This window comes from Argopecten irradians, chromosome 1 (assembly GCF_041381155.1).
Source record: "Argopecten irradians isolate NY chromosome 1, Ai_NY, whole genome shotgun sequence".
NCBI classification, from domain to species: domain Eukaryota; kingdom Metazoa; phylum Mollusca; class Bivalvia; order Pectinida; family Pectinidae; genus Argopecten; species Argopecten irradians.
Genome location: NC_091134.1, coordinates 2,175,289 through 2,188,227, shown reverse-complemented (window position 1 = coordinate 2,188,227; position 12,939 = coordinate 2,175,289). Strand labels below are relative to the sequence as shown.

At 33.8% G+C, this 12,939-nt stretch overlaps 2 protein-coding genes across 2 annotated transcripts in view; both read left to right on the top strand.

Annotated features, from left to right (window-relative positions):
- Positions 1–7,057, top strand: part of LOC138314938 (kinesin-like protein unc-104) — a 66,531-nt gene extending 59,474 nt beyond the window's left edge. Inside the window, 1 exon segment of the mRNA XM_069255591.1 lies at positions 218–7,057. Coding sequence (XP_069111692.1) covers positions 218–257 — 40 coding nt within the window. The 3' untranslated portion in view covers positions 258–7,057.
- A 3,571-nt stretch (positions 7,058–10,628) lies between these two features.
- LOC138314932 (lithostathine-1-beta-like) lies at positions 10,629–12,939 on the top strand. The gene is made up of 4 exons (XM_069255577.1): positions 10,629–10,764; positions 11,350–11,631; positions 11,801–11,986; positions 12,550–12,939. Exons 1-4 carry the CDS (start codon positions 10,710–10,712, stop codon positions 12,867–12,869), a joined length of 843 nt encoding a protein of 280 aa, XP_069111678.1. The 5' UTR covers positions 10,629–10,709; the 3' UTR covers positions 12,870–12,939.

Genomic DNA, 12,939 nt, shown 5'->3' with positions numbered 1-12,939 from the left:
TTCTCAATAGGAAAGTATTACAGAAGTTAAGGAAAATTCGAAGTTTAGGAATTCAACTGTTTGTGAAACTTAAACTTTTACAAATGGTTTTCATTTTCTTGAAATTTAATGAGGGGAATTTGAGGAAAGTTTTGATTAAAAATTTTCTGTTTTTTTTTTTTTTTTTTTTGCTTTTGATGTTTGTAACTCACAATACATATTATTTGTTGTTTTGTAGGTCTACACTTTCTAGACGTAAACAGCCAGTACAGATATAGTTACATACAGACGGATGAGAGGACGGGAGATTTGAGCGAGTGATCTGATGGCATTTAGCTGAATTTTAAGTGTGATACATGAACTGTAATACTTTGGTAAAATATATAGCTTCTGTATTATTAAAACAAATATTTATGATTTAAAAGTCAAAATATTCAAATTCTGTAAAGAAAGAATTTCAAGTAGCTGTTTGAATTTCTGAACTGGCTGAATTCCTTTTGAAATAAGTTTTGGATACATTGTTTTAACTTTTGATTCGATTCAATCTTTAGTAAACGAATAGTCAACCAATGACTTGAATGAATGTAAATGGCCAATGAGAGAGCTTGTTATATATAATGTATAATTCATGAAATGAATAGGTACTAGATTTAGATTTGTCATTTACATTTACCCATCATGCAAAGTGATTATATTGTGAAATTATGTGATCCTATGTATGTATATTCAAAATATTTTTTGTGGAGTTACCTCCCCTTCTGCTAAATATTGATAATGTGTTCTATCATTTACAAGTGGAAGATAGATATCTCAGCCATTGAGTTTATGGTACAAAATAACGTCTTTTTGTTGTTAAGAGTTATCTCCTCTTGTTAGCGGTTACTAATGGTTACATCATTAGCTATATGGAGGAAGCGAGTTACACAGTTTCTCATAAGATAGTGTTTCTCTTGTAAACAAATGTTAAATGTTAATAACTGCTTACAAGAGTAGGTAAACAAATACCAAAAAGACAAAGAAATGATGTTCCAATCTTTAAGATGATTTCAGAAGCTTTTGTGTGATATGTTGTGACGACTATAAGCACATTAAATGTGATCACCGTCGAGTCATATGTAAACCAGTCTAGTCTGTCTCATTACTGTAGATAGGCATAGTGCATGCCATTTGTGTTCAAATAATATTCTTACAGGATTTGTATAAAACTCAAAACAGGTCACATTTAAAACCTCAGTAGATATTTATTTTGTTTACATACAATTACCAAATAAGTGACAAAGTGTTCTATTGCAAGATTTTATTTTCTTGTCATTGGTAATTAGAGAAAGGTAATTAGACTTCAAGGTGATAGGGGTCAGTTATGATAACAATTTTATTTAGATACAATTCTCAGAATTCAGTGACTCTTCCGACTTTAAGGCCTCGATATATATGACAAAATGTTAATTGAGCGAAAGTATAGCAATACAGACCTTTAATGTAGTTTGTATATACATAAGTTACATCATAAGAATGAATTATATCAAAATTCATCTTCATAATTGATATATGTGCTAATTGATAAATATCCATTACATTATGTGATAAGAACTTATTCGTGAAATTGTGATAGGAACTCATTACTGTTACACACAAAATAAGTTTTACTGCTACATGTATAACCAAAAGAAACATGACTTAAAATTGTTCATTTTATTGAATACTTAGAGTTTCAATCATATTGCTGTGTCTTTGAGGGGAAAATTTAACTTCCGAACAAGTACTACATAGATTAGGTGTTGAAGAAAGTTTTCATGCCCAATCTGTTTTCCAAATAGTTCAATTGACTTTACCGAAATCATAATAATCTGTCTTGAATAGGTATACAGCGTTATTGGGAATATTTGGGGAAAAAAACCGATATAAGATGCTGAGATATGTAAAACATTCCTATGATTGATATTAATTTGAAACTAATTCCAATTTATTGATAAATATTCTGATATACTAGATATGAAATTTTCCCTTATTTTATATTGTGTGGGTATTTGAGAGATTTTGACAATCTCTTTAAGAAATATCTTTATTCCTATCGCTGTAGTATGTGATTGCCTATGTAAGACAAATGTTTAGCTTATGATTAAAATCAATCATGCGTGTTTCTTTGTATATTTTAACATGTTTAATTTGACTCCTAAAAATGAAGGTTCACTCAAAGGGTAAAAAGATGCATGATTTAAAATTTGCCCCCTGTTTAATTCCCTAATAGATAGATGTTTTTTTATTCTCTATATTAGAGAGTTCTGATCCAGTTATTTTCACATCAGATTTTGAAGTTTGACTTGTATAGGATTCTACACTGAATAGTCTGATTACTATTTATATATATTTTGGATTGAAATCAGTGAAATAAATTGTGTAAATTTGTTGTATAAAGTATGTCAATCCAGACTTCAGAAGTTGGAGAGTAGTTAAATGATGTCTTTGATATCAAAGTTAACAAAAGTCTCTACTTCTCATAATGACAGTTATACAGGTATAAGGATTGGTAATCTTATAGAAGGGAGATAATTAATTAAAAAAATACAAAGTACTATGAAGAAATCGTTTTAGGATCACAAGAAAAATGAGAGAGCTCCTTTCAGAAATGTTAAACCAAAGGAAATGTAAATGTTGATCTCTCTGTTTTAATTTTTAAGCGTTTTCCTCTCTTTATCATAGATATTTGATATTTATGAATATGTAATATGAGATATTATTTTAATTCTTTTCAAATTTCATACCGGTTCATCATTTCATATACATTAATTATAAGATTAATGTACATGTACATTAATTATAAAATTAATCTATTGCATCATTTTTGTCGTCAATTCCTCCAGATATTTCACCAAAAATTGTATATAATGAATACTAATTTATCGTTACACAATAGTTTTTTTGTGTTTGTATAATATTTTTGCTACAAAAGTCATAGTGAGCTAGTTGTACATGTTCGTGTGTATATAGCTACAGATTACGCAATGGTAAGCTTAGCCAACATTTTTGTTTCACACTAAAGGGAATGTATCCTTTTGGATTCACTCCATATTCTGATCTACCTGTCATGTCGAAGTGGAACAAAGGGAAGTAACTGATAGATCAGAATGTATTTTACTTATATGTGTTGTGAATACTCAGCTTATTCTTTTTTGCAGAAATATATTATTTTTTATATTTTTCAATGGAATTTTCCATCAAAGTAATAAATGTATCACATTGTATATTTATTCAGCCTTAATGATTTCATGTAAATGTTCTGTATGGTTTTTTCCTGTAAAGATTAACATGAATTGATTTATTCTGAATTGAATGTAAGGTTTCAAATACAATGTACACTCCAATTTATGTTTAGATTATACCTACATTGTATACAGTAATGATAAAACAGACTTTACAGCATCCTTATAAAGTACTCTTAGGAACTTACAAAATATTGGGGTTTGAGAAAATGTGATTAAAAATGCTTAAACAATAAAATCTTATGTAGGGAATCAAAATAAGAAGAAGAAAAAAATGGTTGATTAATTTCAAAAACAAGTCCTTGGTCTTAATGTGTGTATAAGAGTTCGCTGTACACATAACTGACTTATGATCACTAAACAAAATTTCTTTAATGTCATCTTAAATTTGAAGAAAAATTACACAAAACAGACCGTATTTGAATATAGCATTCTCAAATGGTCTCACTATATTTTTAAAAGAACTTTAAAAAATGTAAGTTCACTAAATTGTCCCTCTAATTAGTCAACATCAACAACTTTAGACAAGGAAAAATTTTCATCCCTTAAAAAATGCAGTTTATTTTAATAATTTGAAATCTGTTCACTTAAGACACTGATATATGTAAGTTGGACAGAACTTGTGTAGGCTTTCTACCTGTTGTCTGATTGACTTTCTTTGTGGAAATGACAAAATTTAAATCATCAAATCTGCTGTATCATTATATGCATTCAATTATCGTTGCTTTTAATTACAATTTTGCAGCTAAAATTGAAATCCAAGTGTAGTAGTTTAGAAAACATCGGAGCAATCTTTAAATAATGTTTTGTTTTTAATGATACATTAGTCTTTTTGTACTAAAAGGATATTATTAGTTATACCTTTATCATGGTACATAGTGGTAAGTTTTGGACCACTTTTAACTTCCCTCTAAACTTGACAGGTCAGTGTCCCTGTAATAGATACAGATTAATGTTGACCTTTCAAACATCCTTCATCTTTCTGCTGTGTCGTTCATTCAGTTATTTAAACAATGAGAACCCAGGGGGAAAAAAGGGAGGGGGCTTCATATAAGTTGGAAAACTTGTGCCCAATCCCATTGTATATAAAATTACACAATGAAATATGTTTAAATCAAAAAGGAAAAAATGTAGACTATAACAACAAGGCTACACAAATATATGTCATCTGTATCATAAAATAACATCAGTTATCAAACAGTATTTCATTGTAACAGTTTCTGATACCTTATAACACTGACTGTTGAGATTTTTATGTAAAAGTGCTTTATTTATAATTATTCTATTTATTATGTTGTTAATGGATTCCAGAGTTTATTTATTTCCTTTTTTATCTTTAATATGCCTTTAAGATTTTGTGTTTATGTGACTTGTTTCTCAAAATTGTTGATAAAGGTTGTGCCAAGATAGTGTTTGCTGGTACATTTTTTTTTCATCCTTAAGTTTAAAAGGAAAAATGTTGTATGATTATTTAAACCAATTAAACAACAAACCTTGCATGCTGTACTTTGTATGTAGGTTATGGGAAACATCATGGAAATATGGTTAAATCCTGTTATCATTACATTATTGGCCTGAGTGAGATCAATGATAGTCAAAAATTACACGTAACTCAGTTGTTTATTAAGATTCTGTAGGTGAACTGAAGAAGTTTCATTTGTAGAAACATGAGGTAACATCATGGTTTCTCTGTATTTCAAATAAAAATAAAATTTGTGTGATTTTAAAATATGGAGTTATCTACTCTTAGGTGTTAACAAGGGTAGATAACTCTGAGTAACAAACTAGTATGTCTTTTTGTGTTTTAGTCATATTCCTTCCACTATAAATTTACATGATACTGACTGATGATTTATCACAGTTTACAAATGATAGTGTCAATTGTGCTTTTTGAGAACAAGGAATTACCTGAGATATATGGTTGTATGATGTAGAACTTGATTATGTTATAGATTTTTTTTATTTTTCTATCCTCCTTTTTAGTTTACGTTCAATAATACCTCAATCTTGGATATAGTTTGCTCCTTCTAGTCTTTGTAGAGATAACAATCACACAGTACAGGCGCTGCTTTTTCCTCTAAGACCCTTTATTGGTCTTAAATCATGGCATTTTAAGTACCGTGTACCTGTTATTAAGTTGCCAGCAGGGAATGTAGTTAAGATTATATGAAGATTAGCTTATTTCCCATGTCATGTTGATTTGATGACCATGTAAGTGTGTTTAATGCTTTGCTTGCCACTCAGTATTGTTCAGTAGAATTTGTTTTCCTACAAATCCACAATCGTGATGAGTGTATATGTAGATATATATATATATGCATGTAGTTAATAAAATCCCAAAACACTGTAATCATCATTTGATGATGTAAAATCCAGAGCAAAAATTCTTTTCAAGAAGAAAAAATGCAAATCGCCAGAATATTCAAATAAGAGAAGTTTGGGATTTGGTTTCTTGATTGAAATATCCTGAAGATAAAATGTTGTCTTGAAGAGGACATTAGAATGTCTGCGTGATGAATCTTTACTCATCATGATGTAGGAATTGAGTTTGTAATTCCAAAAATGCAGGGAAATGGCATTAACAGTAACAATAGGTTTTTCTTTTTAAAAAAAAAAATAATTTTCGTAATTTCACATTTTACCTTTTGAATCCTTTTTTCTGTTTCACTGTATAAGAGCTGGTCATCTTTAGAAGCCTGGTTGATTCCTTAATGAAAGAACGTTCCTCTTACTGCTTATAATCCTAAAAGGTCTGTTTTATTTTGGACAACATTGAATTATCTGTATTGCAAGATGTACTGGTGGAGAAGCTGACCATTATGACAGAATCATTGTGGGTAGTTGTCACAGTATGGTTGTTGATCTGTTTCACAATTTTCCTTGTTACCAACCTTTGACCTCTACATGTCATTGAATATAACCTTTGAACCCCACATCTCATTCCACGTTATGTTTGACCCTCACATCTCGTCCAGTGTAACACATCTCATCCTGTGTAACCTTTAACCCCATTTCAAATGATATACTGTAACATTTGACTCCCACATCTCATACCATGTAACCTTTGACCCTTCATTTGAATTGATATAACCTTTGACCCAGAAATGTTGGTCAGTCATTCCATAGACAGCATATCAAAATGTTCTCATCAGTAGAAGGATTCCAAAATATCTCTATCACACACTTGAACTGCTAGCCAGCAGGGATATCTGTACATCTCACAAAATATAGGTCTCTAGGTCTATATATAGATTGTAGCCTGTAGGCCAAAGCCGTTTATAGAATATAATGTTTTGAGATAATGCAAAAAAGAAGGAGCTAAAACTGAAACCTATTTTGATATGTTCAGTGTATAAGATTTGTCAATATGACCGCATAAAAATGTTCCATATAACTAAGAAACGAATAACGGTATTTTACTGTCTAGTGAAACAAGTGTTTGAAGGAGAGACTCAAAACATTTTTCTGTCACTGACTCTCGTGTAAATTAGTAACGGTTCTGTGGCCATGATTTTTCACTTTTGAAACAAAAAGATTCACTGGCAGTATATATGTAAGACGAGGCTACGTGCAATACAACTTTGTTATTATATGTTAAGGTGATGTTTTATGTATCTGATTGTGATATTTAATTATTACTGTCATCATAACTATTATTAGATAGTTCCCAATTGTTGAAACAATTAATATATACTTTCATGTTCGGCTGTTGCCATGGCAACTGAATCATGTGATCTGTATGATGATGTATGTACAGCTTTATCACCGAGTATGTTACATCGTTAAGTGTACCAGCAGGAATAAACTGCAGTTTGGAATATTTTTGTTCTGTTTTATTTTAGTTAACCATGGTAACTTCTGACTTCAACTGTTTGATGACTAAAATACCATTTCATCCTTTTCTTCATAAACCAAAAATGTTGCTTTAGAGCTTCATACAACGAAGAGAGAGCTATATATAGCTAGTAAAAGTTATTTTTAATATAGGTCACAATCACGGTAATAGCATGTGGTTTACCATCTCACCTAGAACAAATGGACACTTACAATATGTGTTGACATCTATATTTTTTAAACACATGGATCTGAGAAGTATATAATTATAGAGCCACCAGAGTGCCCTAAGACCATAGTTAGGTGTTTTAGGGGTCTAGATAAATTATCATATTCTACATACACATAGACTAGTACTATATACGAAAAGGGTGGAAAGCTCTTGGAATCAAAAGTTCTACCCCGCCTAGCTTTAGCGGCTATAAAAACACATTTCTAGCACATCTTCATAAAAACGGTTACCACCACAACCATTGGAATGCGCGATAATTTTCTTTTCAAAACCATCCAAGCGCCGTCACTAAGACGATTGAAGCCTCTTTTGCACACACATTATTCTAGATTCTTGACAATCGTCTAATTAAAATTCATTGTGTCTTTTGTCGATATGATATGCATGAGCGAGGCCTTCGCTGCTATCTCATTGGTAGGCTATAAAAAGTCTCTTCTTGGGACACGAAAGGGATAGTTACCAGAAGAGCTTTCCGTACTGCTGAGATGGTTCAGACATCGCTAGCTATTTGAAATTACGGACAAAATGACATCTATCTCTTAATTTCACCAAGTAATTCCTACAGTTGTATAGATGTTTGAATAGTTACGGCGAAATCTGTGTATAGATGTACACATTTCCCCATTTTAGATGTGTATCTGGTATGTATATACGCATCCTCGATACTCCAGGGGTTCCGATCACTTACGATCTCTACACCCCTGGACTATCTCATAGTAAAAATGGAGGCAACAGAACAGAACAGGTAATTGAGTCGTTTGATGTATATCAAAAGAGCCGTATAACGGTACACTGTGGTTGACTGTGTGGCTTTGAAGTTGGGCGTCGCTCTCTCTGTAGTCTTCAAAGGAAACATTTGCTGGTCTGTGATTGGTCAAATGTTTTCCGCTGAGCTGCCTTCATTTTCACTATGAGATAGTCCAGGGGTGTAGAGATCGTAAGTGATCGGAACCCCTGGAGTATCGAGGATGGTATATACGTAGTTGACGCCAGAGAATGATGCGACCCGTTTAAGATTCAGGGTTTAACCACAGGCGTCTGCTTCTGGTTTGATAAAAATATAATAATTATAACCTACCCTATATACTCGGGGTAGGATATCTTATTTTTCCAAAACCAGATGCAGACGCCTGTGGTTTAAAGTACCTTCACGAATGATATTTTTAACTCCGAGAAAAGAGACTTTTTTATAGCCAGCCAGTGAGATTGTATCAACTACCAGTTAATTGAGCTTATACTTCTGGTGAGTTTCAGAGTACAAGCTATATTTTATATAGAATTAAATGTGTATATATTTTAGGAAGATATCTTATCCTATACAATGGGTCAAGGTGAATATGATTTTCTTCCAACCCTTTTTTATTGTACACGTTTAAGATAAACATACCTTTTATGCATATCATTTGAATTATCTTAGGAAAAAAATCTTAGAAAAAAACATCGTAGATCGTATACTTGAGCTTGTGTTACCAAGTAATAAAGGTATTTAGCCATGCTGAATCATTCCTGCATAGCACGGCGTCATTTTTTCTATATTATTTTTCCGTATGTTATTGATTTCTGTCTTTTAATTTCATTTTACTGACAAATAACAAATAGTTCAGACCCTCCAAAAATATTCATTTATAAAACATGTCTGTTGTAAGTTTGGAGTTGTATTGTTCACTTTATATTATCCTGTAGTTCTGTGTACCTGTCCTGATATATCCTCGATACTCCAGGGGTTACGATCACTTTCGATCTCTACACCCCTGGACTATCTCATAGTGAAATTGAAGGCAGCTCAGCGGAAAACATTTGACCAATCACAGGCTAGCAATGATTTCCTTTGAAGACTACAGAGAGAGATCGACGCCAAACATCAAAGCCACACAGTCAACCACAGTGTACCGTTATACGACTCTTTTGATGTACATCAAATGACTAAATTACCTGTTCTATTCTGTTGCATCCAATTTTACTATGAGATAGTCCAGGAGTGTAGAGATCGTAAGTGATCGGAACCCCTGGAATATCGAGGATGGTCCTGATACAAATGTACATATTGACCGCTGAATACTGAACATTACAATGACATACCATTCGCCTTTTTGTCTTAAATATCATACATATTATCTTCGTTTCAAATCTTTTCCTTTTAATATCGACACAGAAATGTCAGCGTATATTGGAAGACATCATTGGAAAGTGAATAATACCATCTCCATTTTGGTGTACGACATTGAAGGATCGGTTAGAAAATAAGGAAGAAATCATTATTTCACCAGTGGGTGGAGCTTAACTGGCCATTGTGACGTCACTAATTACTACTACATGTATATGAATGGGGTTATAGAGAAAAGTATTTGTTTTGAAAACTTGATGTCTACATCTGAAATTAAGTTACAATATTGATTTAAAAAATGACATTGTGTTTGAGTGTTGGCATGATAAGTTACGTGTCACTCAAACGACATAAATTCGTGAGTTGGCAATACAAAAAGCTTAGCTGTAAATATACGGAACCCCTTTTATAACAAACTCATGAACGACCTACTATTTGTAGATGAATGGTATATTCTACAACACAGGTGCGATTGTGCAGTAATCGGTAACCAATAACAATAATTTTTCTCGTAAACCTACAAACAAACACATGTAAAATGCTTCTCTACAGTTTGTCTGGGTTTAGTAAAACCTCTAAAGTAAAGGGCAATCATTTCAATTTGAACAATGGTCGTCTGGTATGATGTTTGTATCACTATCTTCACGAAAACAATAAAGCCGGTTCCAGTTCATTTTTACCATCGTTTTTTTTTTTTTTTTTTTATAAATTGGTAGAGAATCAATCCATGTTTAACGTAAATGAAATAATATCTGTATATACTAGTACACATTATCCATCCAACCTTAATCTGTATCTACATATCACTGTCTCTAATGTATTATTTGTAGATGTGTAAACACCATCTATATGTTTAGGAAAAAATGTCATTGTCTCCAAACGCCAACTAATTACATAAATACCAATTCTCGACAATTCTCTATCCTCTCCTATGTCACGTACGAAATGTATAAAGAGTGAAAATCAATTCCACATCTTATAGTGACATCACACTGGAATGTGCTTTTTATACCGTTTCCTTTTCGTGTGTGTGTTTTTTTTTTTTTTTTTTTTTTTTTTTTTTGTCGTTTTGTCGTTTTGTCACCACAGCGCGAAGACCAGCTGGTTGACTGTGCGACTTAGCTGAAATCACTCATCAAAATGTATTGGAGTGTGCATGATGTGACGTAAAATGTCACATCTCAACCAAGGGAGATAACTCACCATTTTTCCTCTCAGTCGGCTTCCATAGATATAGATTTAATAACTCTGTAACGCCGTGTCGCTGTTCACTTGGTGCAGCAGGGACGTATCACGTAAGATGGAAGTGTTTTGTAAGGTCGCTATCTTTATCCTTGCTGTTTTTCTTCTATTGGGTAAGCGAAGTTTTGTTGAAACACATCTGTTACCAATGGCACGTCAACAAGAAAATTGCGGAAAAGATATGACAACTAGCCTAGCAACGCACTATACTTTTATAAATGTAGAATTTTCAATATATATACAATAGCAATAGATTTGGTAGATATATCAAAGATGAAATTTATACAGTTTAGTGTTTAAACATATCGCAAGTAATTGCAAAAATTTGTCATTTGAATTTCATTATCAGATCTAAAGTAATTTCTCGATGAAAAACCGAAGCGGGAAGCATTTTTACAATAAATGACGAATAAGGGTTAGGGACTGAATTATAATATCTTATCTAAGCATTGGGCAGGATGGAATAAGACCGTCCATCCGCAATCCTAATCAGAAATCAGTCCCTAATCAGTCCTATTGAGGTTGGTACTGGGACTGCAGGATTCTGTGAGCTTGAGTCTTCAATGTGGGTTTGACAGTAGCCTTTTTCCTCTGACCCAGAACAATTATGTACCTGTGGTCTATATGCATATGAGTTTACTAAATTCTGGTACTAAGGTCAGATGATACTCGAAGTAAATAAGATATATCTATTGAAGGTGGGACTGAGAGTAGTTTATCGTCCTGTCCATCTACCCTGACCAGGAACCAGTACCTTCACGAGTTCAGGGGCTTCTGTTTGGAGTTTATACACGCCGAGAGAACGTGGGATGCTGCCAGAACAGACTGTAACTCACGCGGCGGAGATCTGGTTGAGATCGGTGACCAGGGTACCCAGGACTTTGTCCTGACGACTTTGAGGGCTCTAAACTGGGACAGACATGGGGTGTGGATTGGCGCTACCGACCATGACACAGAACGGAAGTGGATGTGGGTTTCAGGTAAAAATTACTTACGATCCATGGTAGGGTTTCAAAGGTAATCGTTTCTAACTGATTGCAAACTATCAAACTCAACCTGGCACAGAAGCTCTCTGATTGTAAATTGTGATCATTATATGAATTTTTGTTATACAAATTCATTTTATTGACCCATGGAACTTAATTCCAGGTAGGGAGGTGACATGGTCATACTGGCAGCCAGGAGAGGGACCACAACATACCGGGGGATTCTTGTTTGCTCCCAGTAGTGATTCTGAGGATTGTGCTCAAATCCGCCTAGATGATGCTCTGGGAAGGTGGCACGACTACCGCTGTAGTGGAATAGGCATCCACTATTCCTATATCTGCCAATACTGTACGTATATGCACCAACTCATCCGCCAGCCTCGATACTCCAGGGGTTCCCATCACATACGATCTCTACACCCCTGAACTATCTCATAGTAAAACTGAAGGTAGCTCAGGGAAATAAATCTGAACCAATCACAGGCATGCAAACATTTTCTTTGGAAACTACAGAAAGAGCGAAGCTCAACTTGAAAGCCACACAATCAATCACAGTGTACCGTTATACGGCTCTTTTGGTGTACATCATAGGACTGAATTACCTGTTCTGTTGCCTCCCGTTTTACTATAAGATAGTCCAGGGGTGTAGATATCGCAAGGGATCGGAACTCCTGGAGTATCGAGGATGCCAATAAATTAAGATAAGTGTCATTGGTAATACTGCTGTTTATTGTCCTTTTTAAATTTGTTATTCCATCTGTGCAAACAAGGACGTAGATGTTGTTTTCCATCTTCATCGAAACGAAATTTCAGATTCAGATTCAAAATGAACTTGTTCCAATGTTGACATTTTATGCAAATAATACCCTATTATTGATGACTACTAGCTATATAGTTTTATTGAAATTGCAGTCAAGGCAACGACGGAAACAGTGACTGGCCAGATTTTCACAGGCTCATTTCCATCTGCAGCGCCAACTGGCGGTAATGGTCATCAATTCACAGGCTCATTTCCGTCTGCAGCGCCAACTGGCGGTAATGGTCATCAATTCACAGGCTCGCAGAATCCGTCTGCAGCTCCAACTGGCGGTGATGGTCATGAATTCACGGGATCGCACAATCCGTCTGCAGCGCCAACAGATGGTGTGGATAGTACTGTCCAGTTTTCAACGGAATACTACGTCGACGCTCACACTTCTATCTCTCAGTATGATGAAATGTCCGATGATTGAGACAAACTGATTCTTTTTTCCCAAAGAAATATACTGGTCCTTATTATAATTAAAGGTTTGCATAATTACA